Source organism: Colobus angolensis, unplaced genomic scaffold (assembly GCF_000951035.1).
Source record: "Colobus angolensis palliatus isolate OR3802 unplaced genomic scaffold, Cang.pa_1.0 Scaffold10, whole genome shotgun sequence".
Lineage (NCBI taxonomy): Eukaryota > Metazoa > Chordata > Mammalia > Primates > Cercopithecidae > Colobus > Colobus angolensis.
Window position 1 is genome coordinate 11,660,963 of NW_012110919.1, and position 20,342 is coordinate 11,681,304.

General features: G+C 41.4%; 1 protein-coding gene across 1 annotated transcript in view; it reads left to right on the top strand.

The window, feature by feature from the left end:
- Positions 1-14,627: 14,627 nt before the first annotated feature.
- Positions 14,628-20,342, top strand: part of SLC17A8 (solute carrier family 17 (vesicular glutamate transporter), member 8) — a 64,639-nt gene continuing 58,924 nt past the window's right edge. Inside the window, exon 1 of the mRNA XM_011936918.1 lies at positions 14,628-15,041. Within this exon, the coding sequence (XP_011792308.1) occupies positions 14,941-15,041 (101 nt within the window). The 5' untranslated portion in view covers positions 14,628-14,940. The remainder of the gene's footprint in view (positions 15,042-20,342) is intronic.

Sequence of the window (20,342 nt, forward strand, 5' to 3'; positions counted from 1 at the left end):
AAAATGGGGCCATATATATACTGCTATCAGAAGCCATATGGAATTGTGTATACCTATCCTATATTAAAACTTCATGAATGTTCTTTTGAAAGTGCCCACAGTAGAAATACAGTTTGGCTACTTTAATTATACCTCCTGGTCGCAGTTCCAATGTTGTCTTTTTTGCTCCTATGTTTTCGATATGTTCCTTTGTGTGGTGACCTTGGTTGCTAGTAAAGGCAGTGTTTGACTTTTATATAAAGGTAAATGAGATAGAGACTTTAATGTCTATAGTTTGAGTGTAGGAATAAACATAGGTTTGCCCCAAGTCTGTGTCCCTAAGCCTACCCGTCTTTTTGAACACAATGATCAGAAAAAACTCAAATATGAGGCATATCCATGGAAACATGAGAAGCATATGGTGTATGAAGTTTGGAGCCAGATAAAGGTGCTTTTTTTTTTTTTTTTTTTAATTTCAGGCTAAAATTGTAGTATTCACACTTCATAGATGTGGGGCAGGGTACTTTACACATTTGTGTGTTGTAACAGATGCAGTTTTTTGTTTGTTTGTTTGTTTGTTTGGTCTAAGACAGGGTCTGGCTCTGTCACCCAGGCTGGAGTGCAGTGGCGTGATCTTGGCTCACTGCAACCTCCACCTCCCAGGCTCAAGCAATCCTCCCACCCCAAGCCTCCTGAGTAGCTGGGGCTACAGGCATGCACCACCACGCCTGGCTAATTTCTGTTTTTTGTTTGTTTGTTTGTTCGTTTTGGTGGAGACAAGGTTTCACCATGTTACCCAGGCTGGTCTTGAGCTCCTGAGCTCAAGCAATCCATCCACTTTGACCTCACAAAGTGCTGGGATTACAGGAGTGAGATGCCACACCTGGCCCCAAAATTGTTTTTCAGAAAATCTTGTCTCTTAACAATTGGCACTCTTAAGATCATTTCTGTAAAGAGATGGAAAGGCTTTTCACTTAGGTGGGTGTCCTCATGTTTCCTAAGAGGTTGTCACGTCTGTCTGCAGCTACAGTGATTATGTGAATCTGCCCTCAAACAGCAATAGTACCTGTGCTCCAGCCACTTGTCAGAGAGCAACCTTTAACTCTCTATTGCCCAACTGGCAAAATCTTGTTTTTGAGAGATGTTTATGGAGGAAGCCAAAAACTGAGTAATCCATTCATTTCTCTAAAAATTCTGAATTAAACCCACTCTTGAGACCTTTGTGCCTGGGTTGCCTTGTTTTGGCCGTGCATCAGGTTTCTTTTATCACTGGTAGCTTTTGACTATGCTTTAAACCGTATTTATGCCAGGGATGACATTGGTTCACTCCCACATAAATAGCTTCTTTGAGGACCCACTGGAGAGATTTCAGATTTCAGTTCAGGAGTAAATCTGCTTCTAAGCAAGTGGTTTGCCCTTACTTTTTTTTTTTTTTTCTTTTTTGAGACTGAGTCTCACTCTGTTGTCCAAGCTAAAGTGCAGTGGCACGATCTCAGCTCATTGCAAGCACCGCCTCCCGGGATTAAGCGATTCTTCTACCTCAGCCTCTGGAGTAACTGGGTTTACAGGTACCAGCCACCATGCCTGGCTGATTTTTATTTATTTTTATTTTATTTTTTATTTTAAGTAGAGACAGGGTTTCACCATGTTGGCCAGGCTGGCCTCAAACTCCTGACCTCAGGTGATCCACCCGCCTCAGCTTCCCAAAGTGCTGGGTGGCGTGAGCCACCACGCTTGGCCTGCTCCTACCTTTTAAAGTCTGAATAAAGTAACAGATTAGGTAATGACAGCTAAGAGATTCAGCCAAATTTGCCGTTTACCTGTAGCAAATGTATAGGACAATAATAATATGCAATATTTAATGCTCACCTTCTGGCTTTATCTGATTTTTAAAAAATCCTTATTTCTCCTTTGCTCTGATTTCCTTCTAAAAAATCTTTTTTATCTATGTTCATGGAAATTCTCTTTTGGAATCAGATAGAGTATAAATAGTTACATGGACTGAATGAGAGTAAATCTTGTCTCTTTTACTTAACTGACCAGAATAAGTTTTCTCAGCCATGAAATAAGATCACACCTTACAAGCTTATTAGGATTAGATGAGGTAAAAGTGTGCAAAGCACCTAGCACAGCTCCTGGCACATAGTAGGTGCTCAACAGATTTTTCCACTCACTTTGTGATGGATATAGATCTCTAAAATAAATTCTACTTTAATGAAAAACAAATACTTCACCTGGCTGGGCGCTATGGCTTATGCCTGTAATCCCAGCAGTTTAGGAGACCAAAGTGGACGGATCACTTAAGGTCAGGAGATTCATACCAGCCTGGCCAACATGATGAAACCCCATCTCTACTAAAAATACAAAAATTAGCTGGGCGTGGTGATGCACCTCTGTAACCCCAGCTACTTGGGAGGCTGAGGCATGAGAATCGCTTGAACACGAGAGGCGGAGGTTGCAGTGAGCTGAGATCGCACCACTGCACTCCCTCCAGCCTGGGCAACAGAATGAGACTGTCGCAAAAAAACAAACAAAAATCTTCACCTGGCACCATTTGAATGCACTTATTTTTCAATAAATGTATAAATAAAAATAAGCCATAAAATACTATAGTCTTGGCACTGTGAGATTCTTGGGACACAAATAGGAATGGAGATGTAGGCCTTGCCCTCAGGGGGTTTGCACTGTAGTTATAAAGGTAGTCGAGTAAGCAGACATTTGCAGAACAGTGTGATACATACTGTGAGCAAAATCCATGTAGGAGGGACACGCAATCTAGATAGTCAGGAAGACTTAAAGGAGACAGAGCCTGAGCTCAGGCACACAGAGCTTTTGTAATTTTTTTTTTTTTTTTTACTGTTTTTTGTTTGTTTGTTTGTTTTTTGATGCTACCAAATGATTACTTAGGCCACATTTTCCCAAATTAAGTTTGAACTACTGGGGAGTGGATTAGAGCAGATAACTCCCAAAGTCTTTTTGAATTCTTAGATGTTATGAAAACTTCTCAAATTAAGGGAAATCTGGTCAATTTTTGATGACCAAGAAAAGCAGAATTAATGCTAGCTGCCTAAATTAGAACATGTGGAGAAACACCAAAAAGAAAAAAATGTTAGCTGCTTAAAACATTTTCTATTAGAGACAGAGATGACAGCAAGACAAGGAGCAGAATAAGTGACTTATAATGTTATTTTTAGCTGGTTTATATTTTATTGAATATTTCATAAATTTAACAATCCACACTTGGGGGCTTAATGTATATAGAATAAATCTTTTAAAACCGTGGCTGGATTTTGGGGTTGTGGGGGAAATGTCTGCCATAAATATATTTAGTCTGTAAACTACCAGAAGATGTCACTATCTTCCAAGTAATCATCCATTACAGTAGCCCTTTTACAGGTACTTTTTTTGAACATGAATAGGCTAGGGAAGGTATTGGTAAGAATATACTGCCTTTTGGTGTAGCATCTACAAAAGGATGGGATCATGAGAAATACTTCTGAACGGTGTGTGGGTTTGTTCTGCCTTGACCCTTAACCCCGCCCCAAGATATCATCCTTTTTCACTGCTCTATATGTTAAAATTATCTGGACAATCAGGGTTCTATCTGCACCTTCAAGAAAAATGAGGGTGGTAAAAAAAAATCCTTCCAAATATTTTCTCTGGTTTTGATCTTTCAACATTTCAGTTTGCATTTTTACAATACACTGTATTTAACAGATTGTCAGATTTTCTAGGATATTTTGGTTTTGAACACAACCTAAATATCCCTGAGTATTTTTTTCAAGTCACCATGCATAATGCATAAAGCAAATCTAGTGTTTCCACACTGCAGTAATACCAAGTGAAAGGAATCCATCTTTCCTCATTTCCTCACAAGGGGGGATTTTGGAGCAAACAGGTAGTATAACACATGTTTGAAAAAATAAGCCTGTAATTCCAGCACTTTGGAAGGCTGAGGCAGGCAGATCACTTAAGGTTAGGAGTTTGACACCAGCCTGGCCAACATGCTGAAACCTCATCTCCACTAAAAATAAAAAAATTAGCTGGGCCTGGTGGCACACACCTGTAATCCCAGCTACCTGGGAAGCTGGGACAGGAGAATTGCTTGAATCCAGGAGGTGGAGATTGCAGTGAACTGAGATCACGCTCACTCCAGCCTGGGTGACAGAGCAAGACTCTGTTTTAAATAACAATGATAATAATAATAGTTTTATTGTCTTTACAGCCAGAAAACAGACTAAAAAATCGATAATTGAGTGTCTTATGTGGGGATACCCCAACATAAGATACCTTACCTTGGGGAGAGATACCCTCCAAGATGAAATGAGAAATAATTTGTTATAGGTAACCAATGGCAGCAAGCAAACGAGCACATGAGTATGATTTCTTGTCGCATCTCTGCCTGATAGCTCAAAGCATCACTGGCCTTCTCCATGCCCTGGGCTTCAACAATAAAGTGCAGTAGACGGCTCAACATAGTTCTTTCTATATGTAGTGATAAGACTCAAAGGAGCAGTGAAAATGAAGTTGAAATTTCTTCATAAATATAAGGAATTCATGTTCAAAGCAAATTCTTGACGTTTATCATGCGTGAAATACTTAATGAATGATTCCATGCTGTGTAAAAACACTCTAAAGTTCTGTATTTTGGTTATCTGACCATTTCTTTTCAAATTTTGTTTAATATTGAGACAGTTATAGTGACAGATTGAAAATGGAAATTGATATGTTTCCGGGGTCTCCATATATGCATCTTTATATTTGCAAACTATTATAGAGATGTCTTTTATATATAGTGTAGAAAACCTGTAATTTAGGAAATTAGAGTCAAATTAATTGAACTCCAAATTGACTGAGTGGCTGACTTACAGTGAGCTGAAATTAATGGGACTAACAGTGTTTTATTATGGACTGGAAGAGCATATAAGAATAAAGTGACATTTGTAATCAAGTGGGATTAAATCTCAACTCCACCAGTAACTATGTAATTTTGGACAAGTTATTGAGTGAGCCTCAGTTTACTCACATGTAAAATGGGGATAATATCAATTGGGCCATTCTACTTTGTCATATACACTTTTTTATTCTACTCTGTGAGAATAAAATGTGATCATGAAACTCAAGTCAGAAAGACGATACGGAAACATTTACAATAGAATGGGATAAAGGTTCCCATTAGCCTTCCCTGAAGGGGAGTCTTATCCAGAATGGGGTGGGTAGTGGCAGTCTTAATCCAGAGGCCAGTGTATCAGTGTTTGATATTAATTTCTCTTCACTCTGCTGTCAATTTGCCCTAATTTCCAGTGGAACATTTTAAATAAAGATAGAAAATATGTCTCCCTAGAAACCTGCACCCTATTTTATTATTTTGGAGACGAGGTCTTGCTATGTTGCCCAGACCATGCTTGAACTCCTGGGCTCAAGTGATCTTCCCCCCTCAGCCTCCTGAGTAGTAGCTGGGACTACAGGTACACACCAGTGTGTCCCACTCATACTTTATTCTAAAAATCTCCATGGTAGCTAGGACAAGCATACCTATAGTTAGGTGCTCAGTAATGTTTCTAAAAGCACAAGGATTCTGAGTATATCTTTCCTCAGTTACACTAAAGACACTCTACTACTCAGAGTAAGATTATATGATCACGATACACCATGTACCATGGTGGTACAAGTTCAGGAAATGATCTTTAGGACCTAGTCCCAACTCTCTGAATTCTGCTGGCCAGGTTACCTTGGGCAAAATTTGCATCTTTATTGCTTTATCTGCTTATTTGTTTCATAAGGTTATAGTCAGAATCAAATGAGATATTTGAAAATGCTTTGTATATAAGCTTGACTATCAATAGAAGAATTACTGTTGGCCGGGCGTGGTGGTTCATGCCTGTAATCCCAGCACTTTGGGAGGCCGAGACAGGCGGATCACGAGGTCAGGAGATTGAAACCATCCTGGCTAACATGGTGAAACCCCGTCTCTACTAAAAAATACAAAAAACTAGCCGGGCGAGGTGGTGGGCGCCTGTAGTCCCAGCTACTCGGGAGGCTGAGGCAGGAGAATGGCGTAAACCCGGGAGACGGAGCTTGCAGTGAGCTGAGATCTGGCCATTGCCCACACTCCGAAAAAAAAAAAAAAAAGAAAGAAAAAAAAAGAATTAATGTCAAATATGGGAGTTCAATAAAAGAAATTGAGTTTATATATATATTGGTTAATACTAATGATAGTCAACAATATACACATTTTAAAGGATTGAGAGAAGTTCTGCATAAAAGATATTTTTATGTTTGTCTCAGGATGTTATGGGGGTGAGAAGGAGTAGTATGGAGTTGGGATAAGGAATAGGGTTGGCTGGAGAAGCTGCCACAGAATTTAGGAGAGAAGGAACCCCAAGATGACCAGTTCTCTTCATTACTTTTGTTTCCTTATGAAGTCTCTTATGGAAAGGGTGAATCATTTGGTCATTACCTCTGATCCTGGTTGAAATGTTCCGTCTAACACTTTGGTTGAATTTGATCAAATACTTTTCTCGAGTAACTAGTCGAGTTATTTGTTTGGGATTTGCTGGTTTCCTTTTTTTTTTTTTTTGGTCTAGGTGGTAAATTAGAACAACCTGGCTCACGACCAGCCTATGCGCTCTCCTTGTCTTGCTGTTGCAGACTGGAGTCCTGCATGTCACCAAACTGGGTAGTCAGGCTTACCAATCTGGTGTTAGGTAAAGAAACACTTGGTATTACAGGTTTGGGTTTTAAATAATTGCAATAGTCAAGACTATTTGTAAGGAGCGGAAACTATCTTGAGCAATTTGTTATAAGAATGTGAGTATTTTGTGAAACCCAAGGGTAAAAGGACAAGTGAGTCTAGGCAGATGAGACCTGGAAGGCCGTAAGAAACATCCTCACCCCATACCCTCGCCCTGTTATAGTTTCATTGTTTTATTTCTCACTCTTTTCCAAAACCAGTGTTCTCTGCATTTCTACACCACAAAGTGAATGTAACCACCTTACAGTTATAATTCCAGAGTCCTGCAAGATTAACTAGCGGTCTTGTAATTCCAAATTTAAATTACTAGGAAGGTCAGGTGCGATGGCTCACACCTGCAATCCCAACACTTCAGGAGGCTGAGCCGGGCAGATCACTTGAGGTCAGGAGCTCAAGACCAGCCTGGCCAACATGGCGAAATCCTGTGGCTACTAAAAAAAAAAAAAAAAAAAAAATTAGCTGGGCGTGGGGGCACACACCTGTAATCCCAGCTAGTCAGGAGGCTGAGAGGAGATGAGAGAATTGCTTGAACTCAGGAGGCAGAGGTTGCGGTGAGCCGAGATTGTGCCACTGTACTCCAGCCTTGGTGACAGAGCGAGACTCTGTCTCAAATAAATAAATAAATAAATAAAATAACTAGAAGAATCTCACACCTGACTGGTTCAGCTTGGTGCAGGTGCCTACCCCGGTCCATTCAACAGTGCTTAGGGGGTTGAGAAACATAGTTAGCTACAGAACTTTTGGAGACCTGTCACTATGAGAGGGAGAGGTCAGGGGAGACTGAAAGTTCCCTGAGAATGAAGAATTGCTATGATCTGGGAAAGCACCCCTAAAGATGCCTTAGTTACTATTATTTTCCCTAAGGGAAGAGGCATTTTTAGTACAGGATGATGGGAAGTCATTAAATATATATCAATGGCTGGGTTTTATTTTTCTGCTGTATCTACAGTCTGTGTATCCCCAGCAGAGACCCAGGCTTTAGTTTCACACCCCCACAGAGAATTCTGCACTGCACATAATTTCCTGTCTTTGCTATATTCGATATTTTGAGATGGGGAGCACATGTTTTTTTTTTTTTTTTCTTTTTTAAAAGTTTTGTCTTTATTAAGATCCTTATTTGTTGAATTATTGTCACTGCTTTTTTCCTTTAATTTTTTAAACTTTTAACTTCAGGGGTACACATGCAGGTGTGTTACTGTGCCATAGGGGTTGGTTGTACAGATTATTTCATCACCCAGGCATTAAGCCTAGTATCCATTAGTTATTTTTCCTGATCCTCTCCCTCCTTCCACCCTCCAGCCTCTTATAGGCCCCAGTGTGTGTTGTTCTTCTCTTTGTGTCCATGTATTCTCATGGTTTAGCTCCCACTTGTGAGTGAGAACATGCAGTATTTGGTTTTCTGTTCCTGTGTTAGGTTGCTAAAGATAATGGCCTCCTCCTCCATCCAGTCCCTGCAAAGAACATGATGTTTTTCTTTTTATGGCTGCATAGTATTCCATCGTGTATATGTGCCACATTTTCTTTATCCAGTCTTTCGTTGATGGGCATGCAGGTTGATTCCATGTCTTTGCTGTTGTGACCAGGGAAGCACATGTTTCAGTGCTCTTCTGCAATAACTGAATTGCATAGCGTTCAAGATCATCATGCCAGTCGTGTTTTGTACCGCATGGGCATTCCTACCTGACTCTCTAACACTATGCAAGGTTCCCCAAATGCCATGCTGTCTCATGCATGTCTTTGTTCCCCCATTTTTTTCCTTTTGTTTGCCTCAGTCTTTCTCCTTCCTGAAGGTTTATAGTATCCTCCCCTCATCTAGGAAGCCCTCTCCCACTCCCATCTGGAGGCTCAGGTAGGTGTCCTTGTTTTTGCTCCCCCAGCCTTCTCTTATGGGACTCACTGCACTGTAATGGACTCATTCATTTTCTGGTTGATTTCTTTCTTCAAGGGGAATATCACAGTTCAGCCTATATCACCAGTGCCTAAGAAGGGCCTGCTACCAGGTAGGTCCTCAAGAAAAGGAAGCAATGAATAAATGAATGAAATGAGCCTCATTTCTGTGTAGTCTTGGTTTATATTTTCTAGTCCCTATTATCAACAGTTCTACTGTAGAAGGTAAGAGCACAACTCTGATGTCAGACTTTCTGGGTCCATATCCTCTCTGCTCAGTTTCCTAGCTGTGTGAACTTGAACAAGTTTACTTCACCTCTTTCAGTCTCCTCATCTGTGGATGGTATAATGACACTTCCTACCTCAGGGTCATTGTGGGGAATTAAATGAGTTAGTGCATGTTAAGTGCTTAAAGTCGGGCATCTAGAAAATTCTCTATAAATCTTATTATTATTATCAAACATCTAAATCATCACAAGAAACTGCAGATCTGGGTATGCTTCCTGAGCAATACATTCTGCAGGAATGGTTAGTGCTCTCAGAAGTCATTGACCTTCAGGAGAGATGGATGTGGTCTTTGCCTAGTATTGCTTCCATTATGTGCTCTAAAAGATAAGGAACATAAGGGTATGTTGGGCTGGAGGAATGGGTTAGAAGCTCCACCAGTGGATGCTTTCGGTAAGAGAGTATGTCTATCATGCTTTATTATTACTATATTTGCTTTTAATGAATGAGTGAGCTTTTTGAGGACAGGAAAATACTTGGTGGAATGATTAGACATGGGGATTCCTGGGGCCTTCCTATTCTCAGTCTTGAGGGATTATGGTGGGAAGGTTGGTGACCAGAAACTATGTTTTTAAAAGCCAGGCTAGACAGAATTTTGTTGTTGAAACTGAAGTGTTTCGGAACAAGCTGAGGGCCAGGCACAGTGGCTCACGCCTGTAATCCCAGCACTTTGGGAGGACAAGGTGGGAAGATCACTTAGGCCCAGGAGTTCAAGACCAGCATAGGCAACATAGTGAGACCCTGTCTCTACAAAAAAAAAAAAAAAAAATTTAATTAGCTGGGTGTGGTGGTGCACACCTGTAGCCCTAGCTACTTATGAGGCTGAGGTGGGAGCATCGCTTGAGCCTGGGAGGTTGAGGCTGCAGTGAGCCATGATCGAGTCACTCACTGCTCTCCAGCCAGGGCGACAGAGTGAGACCCCATCTCTAAAAAGAAATAACATAATCCTGAGGCAGGAACAAGGTGTTCCTAAAATTTATAGGAAATGCCACAGATCTAGAATAGCCAAAACAATTTTTAAAAAAGAGCAAAAATTGAAAACTTTCATTTTTCAATTTAAAAACTTACTATAAACTACAGTCAAGACAATGTGGTACTGGCATAAAAATACACACTTTGGGCTGGGTGCAGCGGCTCACTTTTGTAATCCTAGCACTTTGGGAGGCCAAGGCAGGTGGATTGCTTGAGGCCAGGAGTTCATTTAAGACCAGCCTGGCAACATCTCTACAGAAAATACAAAAATTGGCCAGGCATGGTGGTGCATACCTGTAGTCCCAGCTACTTGGAGGCTGAGGTGGGAAGATGGTCTGAGCCTGGGAGGTGGAGGTTGCAGTGAATTGAGATAGCACAACTGTGCTCCAGCCTGGGATACAGAGTCAGATCTTGTCTGAAAAAAAAAAAGAATAGATGTATAGATCAGTAGAACAGAACTGATAGTCTGGAAATAAATCCTTATATTCAGTAGATTTTTGACAAAGTTGCCAAGGTAATTTATTAAAGAAAGGATAATACTTTTAACAAATAATGCTGGGACAAGTGAATATCTGCATGATGAAGTTAGACATTTATTTCACATTATACATAAAAACAAACTTTTTTATTTTTATTTTTTTTTTGAGACAAGGTCTTGTTCTCTTGCCAAGGCTGGAGTATAGTGGTACAGTCGCAGTTCACTGCAGCCTCGACCTCCTGGGCTCAAGGGATCCTCCTGCCTCAGCCTCCTGAGAAACTGGGACTACAGGCTCATGCCACTACTCCTGGCTAATTTTTCGTATTTTTTGAAGAGACAGGGTCTCACTATGTTGCCCAGGCTGGTCTCAAACTCCTGGGCTCAACTGATCCTCCCACCTGAGCCTCCCAAAGTGCTGGGATTACAAGTGTGAGCCACTGTGCCCAGCCTAAAAATAAACAAAAAATAGATCATAGACTTAAGTGTAAGAGCTAAAACAATAAAACTTATAGAAGAAAACATTGGAAAACATCTTTGAGACTTCAGGTTATGCAAATATTTCTTAGATAGAACAAAGGCACAGTCTGTAAAAGAAGAAAAAATGAATACATTGGACCTAATCAAAATTCAAAATTTTTGCACTCCAAAATGAAGAACAAATAAAATGAAAAGACAAACAGGAGACTGGGAGAGAATATTTCTAAAACATATATCTAATAAAGAACTTGTATCCAGAATATATACCCGTATACCTCAGTAATAAACAGATAAAACCCCACTTACAAAAATGGGCAAAAGGTTGGGTGCAGTGGTGGCTCACGCCTATAATCCCAGCACTTTGGGACGCCGAGATGGGCGGATCACCTGACGTCAGGAGTTTGAGACCAGCCTGGCCAACATGGTGAAACCCTGTCTCTACTAAAAATACAAAATTAGCTGGGTGTGGTGGCACACACCTGTAATCCCAGCTATTTAGGAGGCTGAGGCAGGAGAATCACTTGAACCTGGGAGGCAGAGGTTGCAGTGAGCTGAGATGGCACCATTGTACTCCAGACTGCACGAAAAGAGTGCAACTCTGTCTCAAAAAAAAAAAAAAAGGCAAAAAGAGTGAATAAAAATTTTACCAAAAAGAATATGAATGACTACAAAGCACATGGAAAGATGGTCACTAGTCACCATGGAAATGCAAATTAAAACCACAACGAGATACCATGTTACACCTATTAGAATGGTTACACCAAAAAGACAGAAAGCAAATATGGTAAGAATGTGGAGAAATGAGAACCCGCCTGCATGCTCTGGGGAATGTAAATTATCCACTTTGGAAAATAATTTGGTCATTTCCTAAAAAGCTAAACCTACACTTACTTTATCATCCAGCAATCTACTCCTAGGTATTTATCCAAGAGAAATGAAAAAATATATTCACACAGACTTATATGCAAATATTCATAAGTCTTATAAATAATATCCAGAAATTGGATATTATGAATACTCAATATTTAAGACATGTAAATACTTAGTGGAACGATTAGACTGTGGATTCCTGGGGTCTCGTGTTCTCACTCTTGAGGGGTTATGATGGGAAGGTTGGTGACCAGAAATTTTCCTTTTAGAAGCAACTGTCTTATTATAAACCATCCTAAATGTCCATCAACAGGTCAATGGAGATACAAAAAATGTGTTATATCCTTACAATGAAGCATTACTCAACAAAAAAGAGAAAAGGAACAAACTACTGATACATGCTGTGACATGAACACACCTCAGAATCATTATAGCGAGTGGAAGACACCAGACACAAGCAACCATAAATTGTATGATTCTATTTACATGAAATGTCAGAAAAGGCAAATCTGTAGAGATAGAAGGTAGATTAGTGGTTGCAGGATATGGGATGGGAGATGAGGATTAACAGTGAAAATGAAGGATCTAATCGGGGTGGAAATACTCTAAAACTGCTTTCTGGTGATGGTTACACAGCTCGGTAAATTTATAAGAATCTGAATTGTCCACTTGAAATGGGTGAATTATTTGAAATGCAAAATATGTCTCAGTAAAGTGTGTGGGGGGAGAAAGAGGGAGGGAGGGAGGTGGAGACAGACGGGGAGAGAGAGAGAGAGAAAGAAGGAAGGAAGGAAAGAAAAAAAGAAGAGAGAGAAAGAAAAAGGGAAGGAAGGAAGGAAGGAGAAAAGAAAAGAAAGAAAGAAAAGGTTAACCTCTTTTTGTCTCAGTTTCCTGCCAATAAAATTGGGGAAAATAAGAAGTTATTTACCACAAAGCTGTGCTGGGAAGATTGTGGTGATACTTCAAGAGTGCTGGGCTGGGCACAGTGGCTCACACCTGTAATCCCAGCACTTCGGGAGGCCGAGGCGGGTGGATCATGAGGTCAGGAGATTGAGACCATCCTGGCTAACACGGTGAAACCCCATCTCTACTAAAAATGCAAAAAATTAACCGGGCGTGGTGGCAGGCGCCTGTAGTCCCAGCTACTCGGGATGCTGAGGCAGGAGAATGGTGTGAAGCGGGGAGACAGAGCTTGCAGTGAACCGAGATCGCGCCACTGCACTCCAGCCTGGTCGACAGAGAGAGACTCGGTCTCAAAAAAAAAAAAAAAAAAAAAAAAAGTGCTTAACACAGAGCCAGGACCCTAGAAAGAGCTCAAAAGATATTAGCAATATTTAGCCTACCAAGGATTCAGCACGGACTTAGCTGAACTTAATTCAAATCTTGGAGAATCTGGACAGTGGCTTGCAGAGGATATTGACTGGTCTTGTGAAAATGACTCCTGGGGAGCCTCAGAACCTACAGCCTGTGATTTGTCAGTCGCATGCAGACTGGGGGATTGGAACACAGGAGCCTCAAAGATGAAGAGTTTTTTTCCACCACAGTAGCATTTACAGAGGTGTCATCCTGCTGCCCATAAATGTGGTCACAACGTGCAACGTTTCAGCCCCAGTTCAATAAGTGTTTAGGTAACGCCCACTCCCTGCCAGGTCCTGCTGGGGCAGAGGACAGGTGATTTGGAGGCACAGAGGAGGGACATCTCACCGTGCCCATGCAGTTTTCTAGAGGATTGATATCTTAGCATGACCTGAGAACCCCTAGAAGTTACCCAGATGAAGGGATGCAAAGAGTTACCCAGGCAGTGGGCATAGCTTGAATAAAGCCCAGAGGCGACAGGGAGCTTGCTGAGTTCAGTGAAATGAGGATGTGGAAAGCAAAGTGACAAGAAGGAAGACTTGGGGTCCCAGGGAAAGGTCTTGGGTGCCATGATAAAGAATTTTATTGTAAATAGTGCTGCAATAAACATACGTGTGGATGTGTCTTTATAGTAGAATGATTAGAATACATGGACACAGGGAGGGAACATCACACACCGGAGCCAGACGAAGGTTGGGGGCAAGGAGAGGGAGAGCATTAGGACAAATACCTAATGCATGTGGGGCTTAAAACCTAGATGATGGGTTGACAGTTGCAGCAAACCACCATGGCACATGTATACCTATACCTATGTAACAAACCTGCACATGACAGCCTGGGCAACAAGGGTGAAACTCCATCTCAAAAAAAAAAAAAAAAAAAAAAAAAAAAAAAAAAGCCATCTAGAAGGAGAAAAGGGGAAAAAACAAAAATAATTTTGTTTATCCTGAGGACAATGAGGAGTCAGTGGAGAGTTCTAAGCAGGTTCTAGATATCTTCCAGCTCAGAAATCTTCAATTAGATGGTCCCAAATGGCATCTACTATCATACTTTAAGAGAGCCTGTTCTGTTGATTAGGAACAAATAAATGTCCTCCTGGATGTATGTGGCCTGGGTTTTGCATTTGGGCTACTCAAATGCAAGTTCCTCCTGGGACCACATCCATGCTAGCGGCTGGCTGAAAAATGGCTTCATGGCTCTCATGAGGGGAATAAAAGGCATGGAGTGGTGGCTGTGAGCCTGTCTGCAGGGCCAGACCTCAGAAAAGCAGAGGGCTGTAAATGTTTCATAAACTTCTCTCTGGGTGCTTGCTCTGGCTGAGAGCCCATTCATAAGCCGAGGCGGCTGAGGGGCAGGTATTGTGCCGGTTACTATAGCATCACCTTGGAAAGGCTCACTTGGTGAGAGCCGCAGGCGAGCTGGGGTGGGGCAGGAGGGGGACGCGGCTGGCTGCAGGGGCTGGAGCTAGGCCACGGATGCTGCTGCTGGTCTCAGGATTTCTGGTGGTCCGGAGTTCATGTTAGCGTCCCCAGCTGCAGCCCAGGGACAGAGAGAGGCTGCGCTCAGTCTGAGAGTGGCTGCCTGAGACAGCGGCCACAGGCTGCTGCAAAGCGTGCAGCTTTTGCAAGGGGCTGAATTCCCAGCCAGACATCCCTTGGCCTCTTTTTTGGAGGGGTGGGGAGCAGAGAGAGGAGGGAGTTGTCTTGTCTTGGAAGATCCAGGCTGGGTTTCATCTCCTTTTTGATTTTGAGTAGTTCCCTCCATGAGAACTGACTTCCAGGTGTTCACCAAGGGAAACAAGGTGGTCCTCACACTGGAAATGAGAAAGGATGACAGTTTTTGAGACTGACTGTTAATGGCTCAGAGGTACCTTTAATTCAAAATGCCTTTTAAAGCATTTGATACCTTCAAAGAAAAAATTCTAAAACCTGGGAAGGAAGGAGTGAAGAACGCCGTGGGAGATTCTTTGGGAATTTTACAAAGGTAAAGTTTGAATGCGAACTTTAGTTCCTTTCTGAGTAGCTTCGTATTGCCAATATGTGAGAGACTTGGTATCACGTTTTTAAAACCACACTTTAATGTGGAGAGGATGGGTCAGATTAGATCCTTCTGGAGCCCCTTCTAGCTCCAGTAGTCTATGCCTGGAGGAAAAACAGATGCATCAAAAGTATTGGGTTGTATTAGGAAAATATCGAGACAAGTATTCTGTTTATATAGCTGGATTAGCACTTTCTGGAGATGATGATATTGCATATGGTATGTTTGGCATTGAATTAGAAAATATTTAGGGAGATAATATTTTATGTTAATTCATTAGTAATGACAAATATAGTTATGCCTTGAACTGAAATAATTTTTATGAGTTTTTCACTGAATCTTTCCACTATAAATGAAAATTAAATATTTGTAATTTTTAGCTTATTTAATAAAATATGTAAAGTGGTTCCTGATTGTATAGTTTGCAAAGAGAAGGATAGTTACACATTAGTTTGAAAGAGGTAACTTAAAAAATTTCTTTAAAGCAGAAAATCTCACATAATTGCAGTGGGAAAATGTTAAGTACTATCATTGAATTGAATGAGATTTTAGTCCAAACCAAAAAGTAAATATTTTTTAAAGTAAAATATATTAGTGGAAGGAGAGTTTGCCATAAAAGAATGAATTAATGTGACATTTTAATTTATGAATTTGTATAGACATAGTAAATGCCTTCTCAAATTATATAAATGATTTCATAAGTGGTCCTCATGTGCAAGGTAAAATGACTGCTTTATCTCTCTGATATAAATAAATGTGAAAAATACCTTTGATAAGCTTTTCATTTGCTTGGATGATTATTTCTAATCCTGGTGAGTGAAAATGCCATCTGGTGTGTCCTTTAACTTTTCTGTTATCTCTTAAATTTAAAAACTTTTTCATTTAAAGGACTATTTCCAGGCAATCTGAGATTCATCCCATTTCTTGTGTTTTAAGACACATATGCTCCTGTCAGTGTTAAATTTTCCATTGTATCACTGCTAATAAACTTTCCTAATAAAAAAAAGGGTTGGACACTTTATTATTTTAGTAATTAAAGACAAAAAGGCTTCAATCAGACCTACACTGAATTAGCATGTCTAGATGAAAACCTAGCTCAGTGACAGCAGCAGAAACCAGCCAAATATAGAAAAAATTACAATAACATTTTTTTCAGAGTGTTTTATCCTTCCATTGAGCACTCCCCAGGTAACATCTTATTGTGATGGCATTCATTTGATTAGAAATGCAAAAATAATTTTTGCATAATAAACACAATAGCTTAATTGGCTTATTCAAGTGATGACAAAGGAATCTGGCAAAGTCAAGAATGAAAACCATAGGCCGGGCGCAGTGGCTCACGCCTGTAATCCCAGCACTTTGGGAGGCGGAGGTGGGAGGATTGCTTGAGGCCAGAAGTTCGAGACTAGCTTGGGGAACATAGAGAGACCATGCCTCTACAGAAATATAAAAAATTAGCCAGCATGATGGCGCAAGCCTGTCATCTTCGCTTCCCAAGAAGTGGGAGTATTGCTTGAGCCCAGACATTCAAGGTTGCAGCGAGCCAAGATCGTGCCTCTGTATTCCAGCCAGGGTGACAGAGTCAGACTCTGTCTCAACAAAACAAAATAAAAAAACAAAACAAAATAAAAAAACCCATGATGTTGGGCCATACTCACCATTATAAACAGCAAACTCTGCCTTAGTTTATAAAATACTTGATATAAAAAAATACTTAGGAATTTTCTTTTCAAACTTAAGTTTAATTGCTTTTTTTGAAATTTAATTGCTTTTTTCAATAGGAATTATTGATCTAAGAGCTGGTTTTGCTATATTGGATTGGAGGAGCCACATGGAGATCTTTTTGTTTACCAAATTGGTTTGCTTAGGGATATAACAAAATTGGTGATTTTCCAAACTGTGTGACCTCAACCAGAAATTGGGCTATGTGTCTAGGACTGTTTGAACAGTTTCCTGAGAACAATAGAAAAACAGCTGAATGCACTAAACAAATGCTAGATATTGTCATGGTTGTCCTAATTGTAGAATGGCTTTAGAAAAAATAAAGCCAAGGTCAAATCCCTGTTTTCAGTGATCTATAGAGAGAAATTACTGGCAGAAGAGGTGAAAACAGACATTGCTTGAGCGGTGATTCAAGTTGATCCTCAATTCTAGTGAGGAATTATCAAGACCAGCTCTGCCACATATTTGGCATTAACCACAGGTGTATAAGGTAATGTATGTAAATGACCCTGCCCAGAGCCTGGCATATACTGGGCATTTCCCTCTCATTTCATTGCTTTTCCAGTTGACAGAATCCGATGTAAAAAAATCACAAAGAACTGTTTTCTGTTTTGTAGGAGAATTTGGAAGCTAAAAGCCCCTACATTCTAACTCAGAAGGCAGTGTAAATCACAGCTGTCTAATAATGTTTGAGGCTGAGGTCATCATCTAAATGGAATTCTTGAGATGCTTTTTAATCACAGTATTCCTCACGGTCAAGGGAGTGGCAGTTGCACAGGGAAGCATTTGAGAGTTCGCACACAGGGTTGATTACAGTCAGGCATGATTAGCCTTCCTGGAAAACAGTCATTGATAAGAAGCAGCTGAGCAATTAATCAGCTAAAGGTAAAATAATATATTAGAAGTGTAGGAAGAAAGAAGATGCACTCATTTATAGTTTAGTATTGAATTATATAGATGACATAGAAAGCATTAAACTTGGAAATTAATGTCTAGAAATTGACATGCAGATTTGTTCAATTTAAATTACAATTTATGTATCCTTTAATTGTTCATGTCTAAAAAACATAATAGTGACAAACAAAGCAGTATCTTTCAGACACAGTAAACTCATTTAATTCTATTAAAAACCCCATAGAGAGGGGATTACTATAATTACAACTTTTCTTTTTTTTTGAGATAGGATCTCGCTCTGTTGCCTAGGCTGGAGTGCAATGATGTGATCATAGCTCACTGCAGCCTCAAACTCCTGGCCTCAAGCCATCCTGCCTCCTTGGCCTCCCAAAGTGCTAGGATTACAGGCATGAGCCACAGCATCTAGCAACAATTTTACAGATGAGAAAACTGAGGCACAGAGAGGTTAAGTAGCTTGCCCAAGGTCACACAGCTTGTAAATGGCAGAGCTGGGTTTCATACCAGATGTTCTGTGCCCATAATTCTTAATCACTATATTATGTTACCTCTCTAATCAAGTGTCTTTCCTCTTCCTACTCACTGTCTTGATATTGGGCCGCTTATTTAGAGAGGTATACTTGGACTGCAAGGTAGCCAGCAACTTCTGGACCTGCTGGCAAGTATGGGCTATTCTCCTAACTGGTTGTACCTTTATTTGAAGGCTTTCTCCAAGGGAGGCTTAAGGGGAGTCTGGTCTCTTTACAAGTATGTCTCTCTTCCCTTTAAATGAAACTAGTCCCTGCATCGTGTCTGTCCTTAGCATTCAGGAGTGTGCCAGATATGCACTTCCTACTCCATCAACAAAGGCGAGTGTGTTAAAGCTTGCTCTGAGATCAGGAGATCCTGGGTTCCAATTGCTGCAGCATCCCTTACTTCCCTGCCTGCATGACCTCAGGTAACTTGGCTGCAATGGGGTGACTCTAGAAAACCAAGTCAGATTACATCTCAACCCTGCTCAAAGCTACCTCACTCAGAGTTAAAGCCAGTGCCCTTTCAATGGCCTTCAAGGTCCTCTGTGATCTAGGACTTTTGGACGGCTCTCTGATTTCATCTGTGACATTTACCTACCTCACTCTACTCTGGATTCACGGGCCTCCTGGCTCTTATTAGAACTCCCCAGATCCACTCCTGTCCCAGCTTTTGCCCTATCTGTTTCTTTTGCTTAAATGCTTTCCTCCCAGATAGCCTATGGCTCATTCCCTCGCTTTCTTCAAGTCTCTGCTCACTTTCCTGGCCGTTCTATTTAAACATGGAGCTCACCTGCTCTCCTCCTCCTGCCCTCTTCTCTGTCCCTCTTTCCTGCTTTACTTCACCTCTGTCTTAGGTAGATTCCCTAAAAAGCACAGCCTGAGACAGGGATTTGGGTGAGCCTATAATGTGATTTGAGCTTTTCCTGAAAAACCTGGGAGGGAGTAAAACAAGAAAGGAAAGGAGAGGCTGGGTGAGGTGGCTCATGCCTATAATCCTAGCATTTTGGGAGTCCAAGGCAGGCAGATTGCCTGAGTTCAGGAGTTTGAGACCAGCCTGGGCAATATGGTGAAGCCCCGTCTCTACTAAAAGACAAAAAATTAGCCAGGTATGGTGGCATATGCCTATAGTCCTAGCTACTCAGGAGGCTGAGGCAGGAGAATTGCTCGAATCCAGGAGGCGGAGGTTGCAGTGAGCCGAGATCACACCACCGCACTCCAGCCTCGATGACAGAGGGAGACTCCGTCTCCGAAAAACAAAAAAAAAAAAAAAGGAAAGGAGAAAGAGCCAAGCAAGGATGCACGCTCACAATGCCCGGGGCCAGATCCATAGGGGAAGGCTCTGGAGCATAAGCCATGTGCTGGTCCTTCCTTTGGGGCAAGTGGGGCAGCTTTTATATCTCTGCCTCAGTCAGTCATCAGCTCTGGGTTGATGGGGGTGGGTGAGGGATTTATTTGGAGGCCACTGAGCAGTGGGAAGTTCTCCAGGGTACCTCATGCCCAGACTAGAAGCCCAGGCAAGGAGTCACCATGGTGGCAAGGGTCATGGGTCCTGATCCTCAGGAGGAACCAGAACTGTCACCTCATCATGGAAGCAGGAAGAAATGTGTTTGGCACCTGGGTGGCCCACTCGGACATCTCCTGATACTGCCTGGGCTAGTTTTATTATTTTTTTAATTTTAATTTTTAAAATAATAGAGATGGGGGGGTCTCACCATGTTGATTAGGCTGGTCTTAAACTCCTGGGCTCAGGAGATCTTCCTGCCTTGGCCTCCCAAAGTGCTAGAATTACAGACACGAGCCACCGCACCCCGCCTAGTTTTAACTGCAAATGGGAAAATACAGCAACCATGACCCACTAGCAGCTCTGGAAGTAGAATTGTGCTTGCCCATCAAGGGGAACTGGGGAGTGCGCTATGGTGTCTATGACAGCCCACCCACTGCACCGCTCACATCAACTTGCTTCTCACATGAAGTTCATGCCATCCAGGTACAGCTTCTCCGATACTCTGTGGTTGTAATTGCCGAGGAGCCTTCCAAAGAAGGGTTATTAAGACGGAGTCCAGGTCCCGCTGTGGTGACTGGTCCCTCCTCTCCACTCCTT